At 35.6% G+C, this 22,435-nt stretch overlaps 1 protein-coding gene across 1 annotated transcript in view; it reads left to right on the plus strand.

Annotated features, from left to right (window-relative positions):
- The first annotated feature begins 12,398 nt into the window (after positions 1-12,398).
- Positions 12,399-22,435, plus strand: part of LOC109057488 (dedicator of cytokinesis protein 3-like) — a 125,686-nt gene continuing 115,649 nt past the window's right edge. The window contains 2 exon segments of the mRNA XM_042712478.1: positions 12,399-12,420; positions 12,784-12,824. Coding sequence (XP_042568412.1) covers positions 12,399-12,420; positions 12,784-12,824 — 63 coding nt within the window.

Consider the following 22,435-nt stretch of genomic DNA (forward strand, 5'->3'; position numbering starts at 1 on the left):
AAGAATCTAGAATGTTCTGGTTAGTTTCTGTTTTGGACTGTTGCTAGGGTGTTCTGTTTTTTTTTTTTTTTCAAACAGTTGCTAAGTTTTTGTAGGTGGTCATTAAAATGTTCTAGGGCAGCACTGGCAAAATCCCTGGTAGCCAAGCAACTGATTGTTCTGAATGGTTGATAGAATGTTTTGGGGCGTTGCTAGGCAGTTGCTAGGGTGTTCTTGGTGGTTGCTGGACGATTGTTTAGGTGTTCTAAGTGGTTGGTAAACAAGGCTGTTATAATTGGTTACTATAGTGTTCTATGGGTTGCTAAGCAGTTGCTAGGGTGTTCTGGAAAGTTGTTTGTGGGTAGCTAACTAGAGCCTAAAGCCTTGTTCAGACTGTCAGTCCAAATCAGATTTCTTTTGTACATATCCGATTGGAATCTGATCTAAATGATTGACTGCCCACACTGTGTATCACAACTTCTCAATTCTGATATGTCTGTATATTTAATTTTACTCAGTATCTGCATTGGTTTCTATGGCATTGATGTTGTGTTGGTATGTCTATGCTAAAAACAACAGTATGAGCAATACAGTTTGTAATACAGATGTTGTCTTTATAATAAGGGATATCAATATTGCATCTTATGAGGCAGCGACAGAAAGGTATGAAGCTGCATACGCGACTTTATTCCGTGCTTCGGTCTCCGCCGGTCTCAAAACTCAAAGATGTGGGTAGACTAGCAGTCTATTGTCATTTTGCGCTTGACTTGCTATTCAAAACAACGCAACTGTTTCTGCAAGGATGTTCAACATGTTTTCTACAAACAATGTCTGACGTGTTTATGTATTTACATGCCGTGAGAATGTGAAAAAGGTACGATCTGAGCGGTCAGACTGAAATGCATTTCCAGAAATTTGATTTGAATAGGATTTCAAACCACATATGAATGTAGCTCGAAACGGATTTGCAAAAATCAGATTTCATGTTGTTCTCTGCCGTTCAGACTATATAAATACGACAAGTTTCCATGATATTGTTGTCCTTAGATATAAATTGAGTTCCTCATTCAGAGTAATTCTGTTTAATTTTTGCCCATTTGTTTGTGAAAACCTTAGACTGATCGCTGACAAATATATAATCCATGCACCTAATTCGTTGCACATTACAGGATGAGTTAGTCGTCGAAATTTGATACTTTGGTTAAGGGTTTGTTGTTGGCAACCACCACTCTGACTTTGTTTTGTATTGGCAGTATTTTAAAACCAGATGGTAGCATTTATTACAAATATTTCTGAATCAGAAGCTGTTAAATGGTAACTTAGACACATAATGCAATCCCATTTGGCACGCGTGCCTGCACACTGATGTCAGACCAGCCCAGTCACATTCTCACTGTCACACATACAACACCTGAACTGGTCACTGAACAGCATATGAAATCAAAGGCTAATTTACATACATCCTCCACACCTCAGAAGCCGTGATGGATGCAGGCAAATGGCCCATTTAGTTCATTTAGCGTGGCTGCAGGCAGTGTGCCCAGACTGAGAATGAGAGTCCAAAGTGTTTAGGTAGAGTACACTTCAAATGAGGGCACAGCTAACACAACGCACAACTGCTTTCTGTCTTATCAATTCACTTTATTTTCGCCTTGAGGCTATCATAAGAACATCTTGCCAAAGTTTGCGTCAGACTCTGAAAGTACAGTATTTCTCTCAGGGGAATCCAATGCATGATGCTGAGCTTTGATGCTTTGGATGGGGAAAGATTTTGTTGGGTGTTTAGAATCTCATGAGGGTGAGTAAATAGTGGTGAAACTATCCTTTTTGGGTGCTATTCCTTTAAAGCGAAATTAGAGTTGAAGGATGTGAGGATTCATTCAGCTGTAGAAATCAGTGGTGACCAGGAATTGTTTGGTTACCCACATTCTTCAAAATATCTCAAAATATCAAATCCCTTTAATGTTTTCCCAGAATTACCGTCATTACATGATAACATCTCTGGACTCAGAAATTATTTGTTTCTATGGCAACTTTAATAATATCAAAAACAGAGCCATATGTATTAAAATATTAATTTTATTTAATATATTATATTAAACTAAATTATATATTATATACTTTTTGAACTGTTTATCATTAATATAGCATACCACTTTTTTAAGAATAGATGTGTTGCAGTATATACTGAGCTGGACAGTATGCAGTAAACACTATGTAATAGTATATACTATATACTGCATACTGAACTTTAAAATAGCACATGAAAAAAAAAAAACATTTTGAACAATAGTATGCTACTATATTGTTTTGTGCTCTGTTGTATTTTGCACATTAAGACAAATGTAGTTTACATAGAGAAAATTAGCATACTGTGAACAGTTTACATAATATATACTGTAGGAATAGTTAAACCGCTGAGGCAGTATGTTATTCTGAACAGTCTCTGTGAGGTTCGGGGCAGAGATGTTCTCTATTAAGCAGGCTGCCATCTAGTGTTTAATAGATTGAGTGCAGTTTTAATGACAGACAGCAAAATGTTTCTGTAAATCAAATATAGAGAACGTAGGTTGTTTCACTGCATTTCCATTCGAGTGTCTGGAATATCCTTCAGTAAAACAGAGTAGGAAAAAAACTGCTGCCGTTCCATAAATCCAGATTTATTAGCATTTTCTGCTTGTTTGTTTAGCAAATTATTGAGACATGCATATAAAACCTGCCAGCATGGATACATTTGGCTTGCAGTTTGTTTATTTGGCATGACAGGACAAAATTCAGAATGGCAGGAAGAGGTGCGGCCCTACGGGCTCCAGCAGTCGCCATCCATTTAATGAGAGTGTTTGTATATAGATGCCACATGCAAATCTTAATTTACCCTATAGCTTTAGCATAATACATGCAGATTGAAAGTTGATTTGTTACTAGGCAAATACCAAGTGGATAATGACTGTCTTCTGTCATGTTTGCAGACATGAAGTCAGTGGATACTCTTGGGTTGGTTTACTGACCTGCTTTCTCTGCTAAGGGTTAACTTGCCCTCAGCTAGCATGTCTGTCATAACATCCCTGTGAATTACTCTAATCACACACACACATGCACACCCACACACACACACACACACACACACACACACACACACACATGCATCTCAAAGGGTATAACTATTTGCTGCAGAGCCATGCAGCTCATTTTGCTAGCAGGCACCACAGGAAATGCTAATTTGACAAGCTATTTGCCTTAATTAAAATGTAATGTCCTCTCAGGTTGTGCCATATTTGTCTCGCTTTTCTTGTGTTAATAAAAATATTACTGTTTATTAATATTTCTGCTTAATATTCATTCTAAAACTCTTGACAGTGATTCAATTACATTCATAAAATCACTTGAATCAATACTTAATGAATCAGTCCTTTTGGACGAATAGAATGAATCAATGACTCATTCATTAAGACAACCTAACCAGAATTGCTTTAAATGCATTTATGTCACCCATTTTTATTTAGGGGTGGTTAACATCAAAGTTAATATGCCCCGTACCGTAAGTATTCCAAAGTATTTAGATGTAAGTTACTGAGTAATCGAATGAAATATGTTACAAAATACATTTTAAAGCATGATTTTTGTAATCCGTAGTGAAATGCATTTTAAAAGTAACCTTCCCAACCCTGTTTATATAGTAAATGACTATGTTTAAGGCTTATTTTTGGATACTATTCCGTACTTTACCATTGAAAGGGAGTTTGATTTTTTCCATTCAGCGTAAAACAGTCCTGTCTATTCATATCTGTGCAAGTATCTACCACGGTATATTCATCTTGTGTGTTTTTGAGGGGTTTGTTTCTGTGTTATAGATGTTTTCACTTTTTTATCAGGTGTTTGTAGACAAATAAGATGTGTTCTGCATGATTTGCTCTATTACAGACATCTTGGCGACCTACATATTAACTGACCAGCATTTTTACTTTCTTTTACAGTATTAGGGCCAGCACAATGCCATTTCTAAAGCCATTAATAGTCTTCCATATTCAAGACACATATTGTTTATGTCGTTCAGTCTTTTAGTGGGATTAACACACGAAAAGCTCTTTTAATAGCTATTGAATTATTCACTAAATGCAGACCTCTGGCGGCAGGCACATGTTTTCTTGGAAACTGCAGAAGGAGCCTCCTAACAAGCATTAAATATTAAACTGTGATATTTGAAAATAAATAACAAATGGTACAGTGTCATCAGAAATGGGTAAATGAACATTCCTAAAAGACATTTAGTTCACTCAGTGTCTAATTGTTAATGCTGATATTTTGTTGTCTTGAGAACAACTCCATTGAGATAATGTAATCCACTGTTGCTTTCGGATGCTGATTTCCTTCAGTCCAAATCGACAAGTGTTTACTCAGATCGGGTTTTTTTTTTTTGTTCCTAAAAAGTGTATTTTGCATAGAAATAGAATTGTAGCTACTGCTGTATAAAATGAATACAGAACCATTCAGAATCTGTGAAACACTAATTCAGCTCCTCAGGCACCTCAGTAGTCTGAGTAAGCAATATGGTATACAAATAAATGTATGCAACATGCAATATCATATTTGTCATCTAAATCACTGTCTGTTCCAAAGAAATCACGGATGCTTCAGTTGTTTCCTGGAGCAGCGATGTAGCTGGTTCCATGGTAACACAGTGAACGGTTTGTTTCTTGACGAGATGTTGGAAAGAGCAGACATGGATATCAATTTGGCCCCATCTGATGTCTGTGTACAGCAGCAAAACAAGCCAGACGGGATCATGTTGCACAGATACAGATGGATTCAGAGAAATTACTCAGCTTTGTTCTGGGTATTTCAGCTGGTCTGCCTGTCTGATCATTATAATCTAATCCTTATGTAATGAAATGGCCAACGGATGACTTATTTTCCAGTTTGGGGGACATTTTGACTGAATAAAGTGCATTTACATGTGGAATAAGGAGTTTTTTTTTTTTTTTTTAAAGGAATATGCTTTGTTTAAAAATATCTCTTTAGAGGCATCTCTTTTTTACACACATACATGTTTATGCTCAATTTTTGGCTCTTTAAAGTTATCATGAATAGACATTTGCAAGTTTACTTCTGTAATGTGATGTATTTCTTGAGTGAAATGGGATAATCAATAAGAAATGCAGGACAATACTTCATTTTATGTTAAAACTGGGTGATATGGAGCCAGAGCTTGAAAGGCTTTGGATAACAGTCAGCATGCCCTAATTGATGTCATCAGAAAAGGAAAGTAATTTCAGAGTAAGAGCAAATTGTTGTATATTCATCATAGTGTTTTCCCCCCATAAATAGTGCACACAGTGAGAGCAGGAATATGTTTTAAGAAAGTAGTTTCTGATGTCATGTTGACTTTTATCATGTGATGCCCATGTCACAATGGTTACGGAAAAATATCTGCTCTTGGGAAGCTGGAATCAGGAAGGCTCTCAGGCACATGAGTTTTTTCATCAGCATGGATTCGATAATTCCCTGGGATGCTCTGTCTAGGTTACCATGACAATTCAGAATATATCTGCTTTTAAACACTCACGTGTCCGTTTTTGCTATTCTGGAATGCATTCATTGAAAATAAATCCTATTATTTCCACTGCGCTGCTCTACCCATCTGCACTGTGGAGGCACCTTGGTGCCATATACTCTGCAAATAACATAGATAATTATACATTATGTTATCAGCATAACAGTTGTATAGTGAAAATCCAATTAAAACTTGTTTGGATTTTGTTTATTAAAACCTTTATTACAGTGGTGGCTGATACTAAGTTATCACAGTGTTACTTGAGTAATAATAACAGTATAGTAACTATATTTTGGAGGAAAATATACTTACCAAGGACAAAGAAGCAAACAGACCCATTTTGTTCTACTGAACCCAGCGGCAAAAGCATGGACTACAGATGACCTGAATATGATAGCAGCTTTGGCTTATCCCTGAACAACAGCAAAATTTTCAGCTTTTATGTACAGTTTCGAGTGAATTGATAACTGAGCCATTCCTCAGATCACAACAGATGAAAAACACATGTATGGAGAACATAAAGAGCTCCTTCCTGATGAAAGCCAAAAATTATTCACCTCTAATCTATTGAATTTACTGATGTGTTTTAATTGTGAAGTTCCCTCGCAATACTACAGTATATTTTGTTTTTGTACTTTTTGCTTTTGTATATTTTGTTAATATGCTATGGAAGCCCATTTCCACCACTGAATAAAAGATAATAAAAAAATGTATTTTTACTTTTTATGTGAAAAAAAAGTAAGAATTGTGAGATAAAAACTTGCGATTGCGAGTTATAAAGTCCGAATTGTGTGATATAAACTGACAAAATCATGTCACTGTGGCACAATAAATAAATTTCTCTGTTTTTTTGAGCAGTACAACCAGCCTGACACAGCAACACGGACTCTGCCAATAGCATGAGTTGGGGGCGGGGTTTTCTGACCAATGGTAGACAGGGGGAGTGTTTAGCGAAATCGTTTCATTCGTTTCATTCTGTTTTGTGTTTTATTTTGAACGCATTCTCTCCGAACTCTTTCAGTACACCTCTAACTAGTTTTTCTTTTGTCTTTTCTCCTTCCCCAGTGGTCTGTAGTTTCCGCGGATCTGTGTCACATGGTCTGACTTTTCTTTTTGTGTGATAGGTTAGTTTTTTTTAATAGTGTGTGGTTGGGTCGTTATTTGTGGGTGTCGTAAAACTGAATGTTTATGGAAATGGGTGTTGATGGAAAACCTTTAAAGATATAAGGCATTTTTCCATGAATAAAGTAGAAATTGGTGTCTCGATTGTCAAAGACGTCACGAATATTTTTCCTCATTTTATTGGAAATGTAAGTTGTTAATAATTTCAATCCGACATTTGGTCCCAAACTATCTCGTCCTACAGAATGACCGTTGATATATTTTTCATAATTTTTAAATTAATTCAGTTTTTATTTCATGTATATTTCATGTTTGTTTATAAAAACAAAGCAATGGAATCAGGGTTGAATCATTCAACTATATTAAGGCAAGGGTATTAAGGCAAAAAGAATAAAATACAAAAACATTTCATTTGACCTCCTATGGTGGACAGAAAACATATTCGTATGGTTAGGCATGACCATAAAAATAAAAATAACCTCTTCATGGAAAGTGCCAGGAGACATACCAACATTTGCCACCCACTCTTAGTTCAGTGTGTCTTGTATATCATAAGACAAATTCTCCTGTGTCTGCGTTTTTCACTCAGTGTGTAACTTGTGCTGCTGGCAGTCTTTACTTTTGGAACCAGAATAATTCTGAATACTTAAATGTAACCGAGAGACTTTCAACACAGTTTTTAAGGGCGCCTCTAGGGACTTCATGTAACTGTATTTCAGCCTTCAGAGCAGTAATGCATGTTTGATTAGCATATATTCAGAATCAGGTAGACTTTAAGTAGACTACAGCTTCTTCAAAGTTAGAGGTTTTATAAGTTTGGTTTTATTTCTTGACTTTTTGCACCACAGTACTATTAGCTAGCTGTAGCCTAGCGTTACTCCAGTCCTGCAGATGCAGTTAATGGGATTGTTGTGTACCCATTTCAGGACAAGGGCTCTGATTCATGGATGTATCATCGATTGCTTTGATGAAAGCTGTACATCGACACCCTGGCCTGGATGTGCTGGCTCGCTCAGATAACGGGCCTGATCATGTGATATTAGCAGTGGCTCGTCAATCCTGCAGTATTGATCGAGAGTTCACTCACTTTTTGACTTTTCTCTTTATGAGTCTTATTGAGAAGAAAAAAAGGCTGCAAACTTGTGTCAGCATGTTAATACAATTTAAATTTAAATGAAATGTTGAAATGCAATGCACAAATTCACTTCCAGGTAACAGAGTTTTCATAGATTTTCATTTCATCCCTTTCTGTGTCCTGAAAGAAAAGTGGTTCAAATTCAGAGTGTCGCAGTTTAAAGGTCAGTAATAAAAAATGCTCGTTCCCAAGAGCTGTCAATGGTCATGGCTACAGCCTGATATTCAGAGCCTGCAGGCAAAGAGTGAGAGATGCATGCCGCATTGTACCTCAGCCAGTGAAATACAGCCTTTTAAAGGAGGAAGAAATGTGGTTCAGTCTGTAAAAGTGGCAAAACATAAAACCCTGCCATTCAACCTCAAGTGTTTGACTGGTAGAGTGAATTTAAGTAGTCTTGAGAGGTTTTTTTTTTTTTTTTTTGTGCTTATTGGAAGGTTGGTTTCAGATTTTTTTTGGGGACTGCAGTCACAGAAAGAGAGTCTTTTTGGTGCTTCATAGAAAAAAATCACAGTCTAATTTCATTCTATGCGAAATAGAAACTTGAATATTCTTCAAAATTTCTCATTTCATGTTCAAAGAAAACAAGAAAGAATATTTGAAACAACAGGGTGAAAAAATTTGACAAAAACGAAACAAACAAAAAAAATATGCTGCACTGCACATTCTGAAGGACTGGATGTGTATGGATAGACAAACAGATTGTGTGTGTTGGGCAGTGGATTAGCCGCAGGTCACCAGGTGAGGTGAGTGTTTTGGCTTTGCCCTCAAGGGCTGGGATAATCAGTCCTCTGATTCACAGGGTTAGCAGTTTGCTGTATGTATTGATTGTTTTGCTGCAGCGCCATGCTTTTGAGGTAATTGATGCCTGAAAAATCGAAGCTTTTTAAAGCTCTGGGATCTGGAGTGTCGCGGTGGCCTGCAGTGGCCAGTGGTCTGACTGGACCACTCTGTTTTGAGAACTGAAGAGTTTTGCAGCGTCATCCATTGGGAGCTTAAGGGAGAAGAGTGTGTCTGAAGACTTTACAGGATATTTGACTGTTTATGCTAATTGGGAGATAGATAGATAGATAGATAGATAGATAGATAGATAGATAGATAGACCAATAGACAGACATGTAGATAACAGACAGGTAGACAGTAGTTGTTTACTATTAATCCCAAAGGGTGTGGCACTCTAAAGAGCAAAACCCTCTTGAGATAGACATGTCACCATCACAGCTTTGAACATGAACAATCTGACAGCTCAACAAGTCCCTGCAGTCTACACCTGTTGAGAGACACCGACAGAGATGACACATTTCATCAGGTGTTTGTTTGTTTGTTTGTTGGCAGCTGTGTGTTGATGCTGAGTTTCCTCATGTCCACATGGAAGCCTCACGCCAGCAAACATGAGCCGGCTGCTAATCTATCACAACTAATGCCTACAGTCAGCCTCTAGCACAGACACTTCCAAATACTGTTTTTATAGGACACTGACAATTTTTTTTTGTGGTTGTCTTGCTCTGGATTCTTCTCTAGAGAAGACCTCATCATCTTGTTTGCTAGCTACTGTGCATCAGCTTCTAGCAAGCTAACGGCAAAACCATTTCCACATTGCTAATACACAAAAATATACTGACACTCATGCGGATCCTATATAGCATTGCCAATTTGTGTCACACAACCTGACACAAGACCCTTTGTCCAAATGTTCATTAGCTAATAACATCACTCGTTTTGGTGCTAAATGGAAAATGACAATGGAAACGGCTAACTTTGACTGACGTGGCCCGCTCATTTATTGCATAAACCAAATAGCTAATTACAAGTGCACCTCCTCCATTTTCAAGATGCACCTGGGGAGAATACTAACAAAGATAGACTGCCATGATTAATGCAGCAGAGTCTGGGTTGCGTTCGAGACAGATGGCCACAGGTGTGAGCAACATTAGCAGCCATGCTTATGAATATTTTCCACGGTTGTCACAGCAGATTGTTTACAAATGGCTATATTAATGATTGCATCACACACCAACAATTTCACTTCCCGTTTTTCATAGATTCTCTCCTGAGTCCAAATGTCCCACCAGCACACAGTTAGTTGGGCTTGATAAGGCATCACTATTATTATTAAAAGTTGGGAATCTGAGCAATCTCTTAACCCAAAGTATTACATTTTGACATACAACTTGGCCTGCATATTAAATTGTGGAATATTGAAGAGTTTTTATATTTTTAAATAATATGCTTATATTGCTAAGTGGGTAGTAAAATGAGTAATGAGTAGTATTGGAATATCAACATGTTACCATCCCAGTTTAACTTAGCAGTGCCTTAGAAACACCCTGGCAATAATCCAGAACACCCTAGTATCAGCATAGCAACATGGCAACATCACTTAAGACACCCAAACAACTGCATAGCAACATCCTGGGAACCATCCAGATCACCCTAGTATTGGCATAGCAACATGGTGACATCACTCAAAACACCTTAACAAACAGCATGGCAACATCTAGGCAACAATCCAGAATACCTTAATAGCCTATTGGCTTAACAGCAGACTAACATCATTCAAGACACCTTAGCAACTGCATTGCAACACACTGACAACCACCCAAAGCACCCTAGTATCTGCATAACAAAATGGTAAGGTCACTCATGACACCTTAGCTACTGCATAGCAACACCTTGGCAACCAGCCAGAACACCTGCTGGCATAGCAACATACCGACATCACTCAAGACACCTTAATAAACAGCATGGCAACACCCTGGCAACCTACCAGAACACTGTAGTATCAGCATAGCAACATACTTGCATCCCTCAAGACAACTCAGCAACTGCATAGCAACGCCCTGACAACCACCAATAACAACTATTGGCATAGCAACATGCTAACATCCCTGAAGACACGTTAGCAACTGCATTGCAACACCATGGCAACCATCCAGAATGCCTGCTGGCATAGCAACATGCTGACATCACTCAATACACCTTAACAAACTGCATGTCAACACCCTGGAAACCATCCAGAACACCTGTTATCATAGCAACATGCTTGCATCTCTCAAAACACATTAGCAACTGCACAGCCACACCCTGGAAACCACCCAGAAGACCTGTTGGCATAGAAACAAGCTAAAATCACTCAAGATACCTTAGCAACTGCATAGCAACACCCTGGCAACCATGCAAAACACCAGCTTTGTGGCATCAGCTTTTGTGGCATTTTTCTTCAGAAAGGGATTGATATTAATTGATATTGTTGCTCATGAATTTTTGCCATAATAGGTCTTTGCTAATAGCTAATGATTTAGCTTTAGGGGAGGCACTGGTTATTTATGCTCTAATTAAATGAAAATACTCAAGCAGAGAAAAGCTAAGGAATAATTTGGTAGATGATGTGTCCAAGGCTCATTTTTTTTTCCATAAAAAAAAGAGTGTGATAAAATTGACAGAAATTGGAGAAGTACAAATGTATTTGCAGTATTTGGTGAAATTATAAGTCTTTTTAATGTAAATTCTTTGGTGTACACTTTATTCATACTTTAACACATAATGTTACAGTTTATTTACCTGCGGTATTTGTTGTATGACCTTCAACATTTTTAATGTTTTTATCCCCAGAAAACCATGTCCATCAGTAGATTGTATTAAAAATGTATTTTTTTATTTTATTTGAATAACTAAATAAATTATTTGATTAACTAAATAATTAACTTATATTTCGATAACAAAATCTTAAAACTGCTAAATGTAACTTTGCTGTTAGATGATTTATACATTGTAATTTGACCAAAGAAATTTTCAAAAATCAAATGTTTTCAAACAAGTTTCATGAACACGCCTCTCATTTGTCATTGATGAGATAGTCCCGCCCCAAAAATTCACGCCATTGGTTGATCTCTTGTTGCTTTGTTGGGCTGGTCAGAATGATCAAACGAACAGAGCAATGTTTTGAATTTGCCTCAGTGTTTGTATTGTTCTGGGAAATCAACTAATGAGTGAAAGTCTTTTACCACATTAAAATGTGTGCTCTTCATCTTAATCATTAAAAAGTTAGTTTGAAAAGGTTATAAAAAGCCTTGCTGTACAAGCAGTGTAGAAAAAAAAAAAGAAAAGAGGTGTTTTAACTCTAGGTGACTATTCAGTCATGATTAAATGTGTTGTTATGTAGCCCTTTATGTGGCTTTGTTTGCTAACAGCTGGCTTTCTTACTGTAATAATAAGGTGACATACTGTGCAGAGACTTAAGATTTGAATGTTTTGAGCTCGTTTATTATGGACTGAAAGCTTATTATGATGTTGGTGTGGTTCTGGAGCAGTGTGGTTAATCTGCTGGGAGGCAGAATATTTCAGAGATGTTCTGGACATCAGCCAGTGACACTGATGGCTCAGACCATAGTGTACTATAAGATGTTCCACCTCATCTAAAAGATATGGCCTTCAACACGGCGTAGTTGCTGTGAAAATGCAATTCGATGCATTAGGAATGCAGTGAAGTACCTTTTCAGAGTCAAAAAGTCAAGTGTATGAGTGCATGCCGCATACAGTTAAGTATGCTGACAAAAACGAATTGACATTTGGATATATATTTCATGGGTGCATATTACAGATGTACAAAACTACATGGGCCAGGACACCCGGTTGAGTAAGATGCCCCCATATAAACGTTAAATGTCCCTTTTGACTATAGGGAACGCTACATTTCATCTCAACGCTTTTATTGAATGCCTTTGATATTTCATCTGAATAGCAATTTTTGTGAGATGTATTTCACCTTTAATATCTGGGAGGGTTTGTTGTGTTTGTTTTTTTTTTTTTTTTTTTTTTTGGGCATTGCATACTAGTGCATACTGGTTATGTTACGTCACATGTTAAATTGTTTTTTTTTTTTGTCAGTCTGATTTTGGGGTAATTTAATTAATATATTATTATTATTATTATTATTATTATTATTACTATTAGAATGTTCAGTGTTTCTCACTTGACATTTCTGTTATGTCTTTTACAGGATGGTACCGAGGATTTTCCACAAAGAAACCCACAATCAAGGTAAACTGATTCTTTTTTTCATACTCAGTAGTGTGGTTTCTACAATCCACCCAGTATACAGTTTGCTTCCTTGTTGATCTGCAGTGAACCTGTTTGAATGTCAAGTAAACAACAAAGATCTATTGCAGAACTGTGGTTTTCGACTGGCAGGTCGTGACCCGTGCCTGTTCAGATACGGCCACGGAAGCCAGGGAAAAACAGTGCTAAATACAAATAATAAAATACAACCATGTATTTTCTACAGCTGTGACTGATTAAAAATACATAGACATCTCTATAGAATTTCAATGAATGAGACACACTGACTCCCAGACAAAAATGAACCCCTATAATATCTGCTTAGTATGCAACAGTTATCTTCTTTACAGAAGAATGGTTGAAAGGACTTGTTTTGTCTTTTTTTTTTTTTTTTTTTTTTGGTGCTACAAAATTAAATCAATATGTGGAATTTACAATAAATGGCCTTTGACTGGTTGGAAATATGTAGCAGTGATCTTTCTAAATTTTATAAGCTAGGGACTCTCTCTACAGTGCGCACTTAAAGGACACGTGGGCTATTGTTTCTACTGTTGTTAGGTAATGCTGACTTTCTAAAATACTGCAAAATATGACAGATGTAAAATTGGTTGTGAATACCATTTCATGAAAATATACACACACACACACACACACATATATATTTATATACAGTAGTCAACATTTGAAGTGGATCAAAAAAGTTTAACAAAGTTGTCCTAAGACAAGAACGCATCTTGGTTTTAGGTTTTAGGACAACTTTGATGAAAAGTTTTGATCCACTTCAAATGTTAGAAGGAATAGACAATGAAAGACATAGGGACAACAAAGTATACAAACATTTATCTCTGAATAAGGATTTATTCTAATATTTTCTAAATCCAGTTGTCAAATTTTAAGACTAGAATTGCAGTTTTGAATTGAATTGATTATCTTTAGCTTTTGGATGTCAGCTGTTCATATTCAACATATTTGTTAATAAAACAGATTTCTGCATAAAACCATTCTCATGTAAATTACACTCATGCATTACACAACACCGACAAATTTCTTTATAGAACAAACTTCTGTGTAAATTGTTCATACTTACTCATTTGTTTAAAGAACAAATTTCAATGTAAAACTTTTATTTCTATGCAAAAAAATTACACAGAAATGCATTCTCTAAAGAGAGTCAATTTACGCTTGTTTTTTTTTTTTTGAAAATTTTATCTAAAACGTCTATGTTAAAAAACATCAATTGATGCTGACACATTCATGTAGAGAGCAAATTTCAGAGCAGTTTTTTCACAAAGCCTTTCTTGTGTAAATTGCTGAATCATGCAGCACAAACACATTTGTTTACAAAACAAATTTCTGTGCATATTTTTTCGCAAAATCATTATTGTGTAAAATATGCAGCACTGACACAAGAAACATTCACAGTACACACAGTTACTTTTGCTACTTTTTTTTTTTACGTTATTTGACGATAAATGTAAAATAATTTTGCCTGTAGATGTGAATCTTATTCATTCCGTGAATAAGAAAGTTTTACAGCAGAGTCATATTCATTCAGTGTGTTTTTGACTCCATTGTGCTGATTTTAGTGTTATCTAAGGACATGATTTGAAATACACTTAGACACTTAACAATGGCATCTATTTGAGAGTGGCAGAGAATAGCTAATATCCACTTCATAGATAAGGTTGTGCTTGTTATTCTGCTTTTCCTGACCTCACAAGCCAGGTTGAGACAAGGACAGGGCGTACCACAGATATTCCTCCCAAAAGACAGATTTTCTCAGGATGAGAGGAGGAGGATGGAGCTTTAAAGTGACTTAGATCTTGTCTGCCGCAGCTGTTCTTCAGGGACACAAATGCAGAGGCAGGTATTACTGCGGGCACCATGTTAAGCTTATTTGTTGCTGAAAATGGTCTATACTGCGGCAGAGTTTCTTACACCTTACTAGAATGTATTGGGAATCACCACATAAGACATCAGAACCATATTAAGTAGAGCTTCGGTTGTTGTAATACATTTCTTACAGTATAAAGCGAGTATCAGTCTCAAGCGTTATTATTGGATCCCGCTATTCAAATATATGTCACATTCTGCCAGATCCATATCCAGTAGCTGACATTTCTTAACAATTTTCTTTTATGTGAGTAAAGTTTACCTCGCAAAGGACAGATGAAAGGTTGTATGCATACGGTGACCTTTATAGAACTATGGCTAAACTACGAAGAAGCCCTCATCCAAACCTTCACAGATAAAGAGCTTCGGGCAAAATGTTCTAGAAATCACATGTTTGAATGAACAGGAGCATTGTTTTGATGTGAGTACTTGAGTTTTCAATAGAACAGTCACCTGCCAGATACTGTGAGGTTAGTTTGGAAAGATAATTGAAAAACAAAACATGATATTTAATGCAATAGTTTGATTTGACATGATATTGTTTAAAAAAATTGAATATTGATTCAGAAATTGGAATATATAATTAATCGGAATATATCAAATTTTTATTTTAGCATAATATATTCATAATTAGCTTTTTTTTTACAGTTTATAGTTTGTTTACAGTTTCTAATTAAAGTAATTTGAGTGTTTTTGTCAATTTTATTAGATTTAAATTTTTGTAAATATGTCTGTAGGTTTTACTAATTTTTATTCCAATTTTAGGTATTTGTTTAGTTTATAGTACATCAAGTTTAACTAAATTAAAATAATAAATGTTATTTTATTTGAAGTAACGAAAATTTATTAATATAAGAGATATAAGTGAGATTTTGTATTTAGAAATATGAATATACCTATAGATAGTCTGACTTACAATTTTATATTGTACACACATACATACATATATACATATATATGTGTGGGTGTGTCAGAATATGTATATGCAATATTATTAAAATATGGATTGGAATATAGGTCTGCTGGTACTTTTAGCTCAGTAAAATCACAAGTAGACTACGTATTCAAGATATACATAGCCTATGCATATCATATCTGTTACTGAATTAATATGTTGAACTCACCATGAACTTATAAACACAGACATAGTTGCATATATCTGATTATTTCCATCCGTTTGGCGCAGGTGTGCTACGCTGCATGCCAGTTGACACTTTACTCGAGGTGAGAATCCATAGGGCTGCCTTTGTGTTCACTGTGTGTGTGCATGCCTTGTGGCAAGACCTCAAAGTGCCCGCCGGAGGTGCCCGTGATGCCCACTGTATGCAGAGTCCAGAGCAGTGTGCTCCACGGCCAATCCTTGCTAATCTTCTGTAGAGGTGACACTGGGCTGGCACCTGTTCCTAAATTCATGTGCCAAGCCTGCACTGTGAAAATCACAGGGTTGTACTCACAGTGTGAATGAGGTGGGAAACTCATGCCATTACCTGGAGCTGCGAGGAAAGCTTGCCACCCAAACTGCTCCGAATTCCTGCTCACAGATTTTCTCTGTTAAAAAAAATAATATTTTTACAGTCGTATGAAACTTAAAAACTTAAAATTTCCAATGATTTTCCTCATTTGAGACAAAGTAGAATGACTTGCTATATAAACTGATTGTAAAAGCATTCTTGCATAAATACAGCACTAACACATTTGTTTACAGAACAAATATTAGTGTAAATTGTAAAGTTTGCTGTCTAGCAGTGTTTGCTGTGTGGTAAAGACTTGCTGTATATCAGAAATATGAATTTTTGTTTAAACTGTTAAAAAAAAAATCATCCTTATGTAAATTGTTGCATCATGCAGTGGCCATGTATTTGTTTACACAATGAATTTTGGAGTAAATGATAAAGTTCGTAAAACAATTCTTACGTAAACTGCCTTGTTCTGTGGCACAAATATGAATTCTTGTTTAAATTGTTCATAAATACATCCTTACGTACATTGTTGCATCATGCAGCAAATTTTGGTGTCAATTGTGTTTTGCCAAAGTTCATAAAACAATTATTACGTTGAATTTAACTCAAATTTATTTGTTCATAAACCCCTTTTTACATCAGCTGCTTTATGTCATTTGTTTACAGAATAAATTTCTAAAATGTTTGTAAGATACTTTTTGGATAAATTGTTGCATCATGCAGTGGCAATACATTCGTTTAGAGAACAAACGTTGGCGTAAATTGTACAGTTTTTAAAATATTCTTAGGTAAACTTTTACCTAAATTGTTGTCTAGCACAAATATAAATTTAGGTTTAAATTGTTCATAAAACCATCCGTACATTAAATATTGCATCATGCAGCATTAAAACATATTTGTTTACAAAATAAGTTTTGGTGTAAATTGTAAAGTCCAGAAAACAATTCATACTGTATGTTAAATGTCGTTAAGCAGCACAAATATGACTTTTTGTTTTAATTGTTCGTAAAATATATTTTATAATATAATATATAATATATAAATAAAATTATTTACGGAAACCATTTTACAACATGTGTACAGAAAAATGTAGGTGTACATTTTTTAAAATAAATTTTGCATAAATAGTCGCATCTTGAAGTGCAGACACATTTTGCTGTTATTGTTCTTAAACTCGTTTTAGTTGTGCAGCACAAATAGGATTTTTTTATTATTTTTTTTTAATGTAAACTGTTTTACGACCTTTGCTTATTTGTTATTAAAATATTTTTGCATAAAGTCACATCAAGCGGTGCCCACACAACTGTTTACAGAATTAATTTTAATGTAAATTATAAAGTTTTAAAAACTATTCTTATAAAACTGTTTCACTCTGTAACACAAATTTAAAAACTTAAAAAAAAAACTTAAACCAAGTTAAAAAAATAAATAAAATAAACTTAAACCATTCTCATGTAATTCTTTTTATTTATTTTTTTGCATTATGCAGTGTTAAAACATTCGTTAACATAACTATTTTTGGTGTAAATTGTAAAGTTCGTAAAGCTATTCTTGTGTAAAATTCATTCAGCTGCAACAAATTTAAAACATTTTTAACAGAACATACAGTATTCCTGTCTATTTATTTTGTAAAACTTTCATGTGAACCAAATGTCTGTGGTGAAATACATAATATCATGGATCTTAAATTTTTCGTTATAATTTGAAATATCATTACAGTTGCATGTAATTAGTATGCCATGGCAAGGCTCTACGCAGTTCTTTACACAGGTACTGTCCTGTGAGTGTTTGCGTGGTGAGTGATTGTTTGTTTGTTTGGCTTCGCTCTGCCCTCACTATTTTAAAACTCTTTGCCTCTCTCCCTCGATCAATTATTTTCATCAGAAATTTTCCACCCACTCTGGTCTGCCTACTCACAGACACCACAGAGCCCGCAGGGGAGCGTCAGGAATGTGTCTCAAACCGCTTTCTGCTGATGGAAACAGGAGTAGAGAGAAAGAGAATGAGAATTTAACTCGAGGAGAGGTCAAATCATCCAATCACAGGCAGATTTGTTTGCATTATTTATGGATTTGTTCATCAGAGAGAAATACTGAGAAGTAAAGACTAGATGATTCAGAAGTCAGGTAAATGACCATAAAAATATATAGAAATATATAAATAAAATTGGCCTTACGGAAATGAGATTGACATTTTGTGCTCTTTAACATTATTTTTTCCATTTTATTTATTTCTTTGTTTGATTGAATGATTTTATTTATTTTTTTGACACCCAATTAAAATGTCTCCAGCGCTTCTGATTAGGTCTACAAATCTTTTTTTCTTTTTTTTTTAGAAAAGGACAAAAGTTCTGGTGCAAATATTTTTGAAAATTCAAAGCCGTTACATCATTTAGTTGCATTATATTTGTTTCATCCAAAGTACTCATGGTAAACATTTGATCAGTTCATGCATCTTCTGGGAATCGAACCCGTGACCTTGGTGTTGCTAGCTAATTGTCATAACGTCTAACATTAATTAATTCTGCCCGGCCACACATCATCTGGTGAAAAAAAGATGATGTAACATATTTAGCTGCTTTAAAGAGAAGAAAACAAACAGCCTGTAAGATTAATGAGTGCTGTTGATTGTCATGTGGGTGAAGATTTCTGAATGCCTGTGTAGTTGGTACTTGACTAAAAGTACTGACAAATAGACAAAACACACATGCGACACAATGACAGCTTTTCCAGAACATTTTGGCCGAGACTTTTTTTTTTTGCTTTATTACACATTTTTTATTCACATGCTGCAACTATGTCCGTTTTTTCTCTATTGTGCAAACTCTATGACAAAAGATGGAGTGTGGGAAGTGTTTATTTGCACTCTCTTTTGGAGTGAATGTTTGAATTGCTTGGAAATACTTTGAAATGTAGTATTTTGAACTCCAGAGATATAATGGCAGTCCAAATGGAAGTTAAGGCAAGCCATATACGCCTACAAATATCTTCTATATTTGTTTACTACAGTTCAAAAGTTTGGGATCAGTATGTGTTTTTTTTGTGTGTGTGATTTTTAGGTTTTGAAAAGAGGTCTCATGAACAACAGAGCTGCATTTATTCGATCAAAAAAAAATCAGTGTACAGTAAATATTATATTATTTAAAATAACTGTTTTCTACTTGAATATATTGTAAAGTGTAATTTATTCCTCTGATGCAAAGCTGAATCAGCCTTACACCAGTCTTCAGAGTCACATGATCCTTCAGAAATCATTCTAATGTGCTGATTTGCTGCTAAAAAAAAAGAATGATAGAAAGTTCAGAAATAACTTTTTTTTTAAATAGAAATCTTTTTTAACATTATAAATGTCTTTATTGTCACTTTTGATCAATTTAATACATTTTTGCTGAATAAAAGTATTATTTTCTTTAAATCAATCAATCAGTCAATCGATCAGTCAGTCAGTCAGTCACTCAATCAACCATCCTCCTAACCCAAAAGTTTTGAACAGTAGTGTTCGGTAATATATTGATATAAACTTAAATATATGCAGTATAATTTATATACTTATTTATGGACATCCATCAAGAACAATCAAACCTCTACAAATGATTCAGAATGCAGCGGCACGACTGGTCTTCAACGGGCCCAAAAGAGCCCATGTTACACCTCTCTTTATCTCCTTGCACTGGCTACCGGTTGCAGCTTGCATCAAGTTCAAGACATTGATGCTTGTGTATAGAACAGCCACAGACTCAGCACCAAACTTACTCCCACTCACTATTACGAATCTGCATCCCCTCCAGAAGTCTGAGATCAGCTAGTGAGCGACGCCTCGTGGTACAATCACAGAGAGGCTCAAAATCACTTTCCAGAACATTCTCGTTCACTATTCCTGGCTGGTGAAATGATCTTCCCACCCCTATCCGGAATGCAGAATCCCTGACAGTTTTCAAGTGACAGCTGAAAACTCATCTCTTCCAAAGCTACTAGATTTCATCATCATAATAAACAACAACACACAAACAAAAAAAACAACAACAACAATTGTCTTTCTCTTTATTTATTCCTTCTTTTTCTAGCTTGTACTTATTTGAACAATGTCTAAAACTTGGTATTACAAGCACTTCCTGTGTCTGTTTGCCTCTTTAAGAAGAATTGCTTTATGTATCCCCCAATGTAAGTAAGTTTGATAAAAGCGTCTGCAAAATGCTTAAATGTCTGTCTGAGATATAGATATATATATATATATATATATGAGGGGCCGTACAAGCCATAATTCATTCTGGCACTCTCACACACTTACATTCTCCATTTACATACATATCTACTCTCACACACAATCAATCAATAAATCAATATATAAGACTTATTGTTTTCATTGTTGACTTCAACATTGTATTGTAAGTCCAAACCATTTTGCACAAATAGGTAAAATAGTTAAAAGATAAAACTGAAACGAACCATGCTTTTTCAGGTCTTTCAGGTAGGTCTAACTGTTACGAGGAGTCAGAGACGTTCGGATCCATATGCAGGGAGATCCAGAATCAGTAACAGTAACAAGCAGAGGTCGGGGCAGGCAGCAGAGAGTCAGAGTCAGTATAAACAATCCAAGATTAGACACGGGAAACCGCTCGGGAAATGCTAGACAGAACTAAACAAGACTTCGCCCAGACTGTGATTGTGCTGCTTATATGCGTGTATGTGTATTAGCTGCAGGTGTGTGTAATTAGATGCAGGTGTGTGTGTGTGCAATCAGTCCCAGGAATGAGGCAGGATGGGAAATGGAGTTCGAAAAAGGGGATGGAAACAAAAATGCCAGAGTCCTGAGTGGAGTGCCCTCTATTGGAGTTTATGGGCAGCTAATGATCGTGACACTAACTCTGTTACAGTTAAGGAAGCACTGATCATGATTTTCGTGACAAATTCCAATTTCTGATTTTATTTATTTATTTTAAAATCAAATGAGCCGATTCCCATACTCGTTGCCAATTTATTTAGTTCTTATTACTTTATTATTTTTTATTATTATTTTTTTTTTTTTATTATTATTTACATTTATTAAATGTTTATTTTGCTCTGTTACTGGCCAAACTAACCTTGAACAAACAAACGAACAACCAAAAACATGCAACATGAAGCAACTGCACAAAACATAAACATCAGACAGGCTGAATGAATATGTTATTATTACTCTTTATTATAATTAATTTATTACCTTTATTATAAGTATGTCTGCACTATGTTTGTACTTTCTGTACTGGAAGCTCCTGACACCAAGACGAATTCCTTCTGCGTGTAAACACACTTGGCAATAAAGCTCTTTCTGATTCTGATGAAAATGCAAATTCAATCTCTGACAGCAGGTGGCGCTTATAGAACATAGCATTTCCTGAGTTATTGCTGAACGCAGCGCTGCGCTAATTAACACTCCTTTAATGTGTATTTAACGACGGTAGGAGGAAAAAGAAAATGCCATCGAAACTTTTTGGAAGACAGTCAGTTCTCCTCAGAGATACATCCATATTAACCCCACCCTAATTCCATAATTATGATTGTCTTTCAGTATTTCTATGAATTTGTTCTGTCTGGTACAATATTTCTCTGCTTGCGCGACTATTCACTCCTCTTTGTGTCCGTCTTCAGTGCATCTGTCTTAAAGATAATATATCATGATGATCACTATGTTTGTGTAACCAAATTGCATCCTGTCAGGAATAACCTGCCCGCGCTGTTTTTAACCTGGTCGTTTTTGATTACTGTCAGTTATGCTGGCGTTGCCAGATATTGGAAAACGCAAACAAACAAACAAACAAAACATCTAAAAATAAATAAACCGCAATAAGTCCAAATCTTGAGTTATGGAAATAATATAAAGATATCGCTGTCCCTAACCTGCAACCTCCCACTTTATTCACTTCCTAAATTAAGTGGAAAAAAAAAAGTCCCTTGGACGCTTATAATACGTGTATCTGGCAACACGACAGGCTGAGCCCGCGTCCTCAATCACAACTCGCTCAAGGGACAAGGCCACGTAACATTTTCACGTTGATAATATTTATTTATTTATTTTTTAAAACCCAGATAGTTTGCTGAAATACTTCTGCGGCTAGCTCCTCTACCTCAGCCATGCTGATCAAGACCTGTCCCGGTGACCCTGATCGTGACTAACCTTCCTTCCGTTTCCACTATACTCTCTCTCACACATACATACATTCTTCTCTTACATACACATATTTTCTTCAGACATACATAATAT

Source organism: Cyprinus carpio, chromosome A22 (assembly GCF_018340385.1).
Source record: "Cyprinus carpio isolate SPL01 chromosome A22, ASM1834038v1, whole genome shotgun sequence".
Classification (NCBI taxonomy): domain Eukaryota; kingdom Metazoa; phylum Chordata; class Actinopteri; order Cypriniformes; family Cyprinidae; genus Cyprinus; species Cyprinus carpio.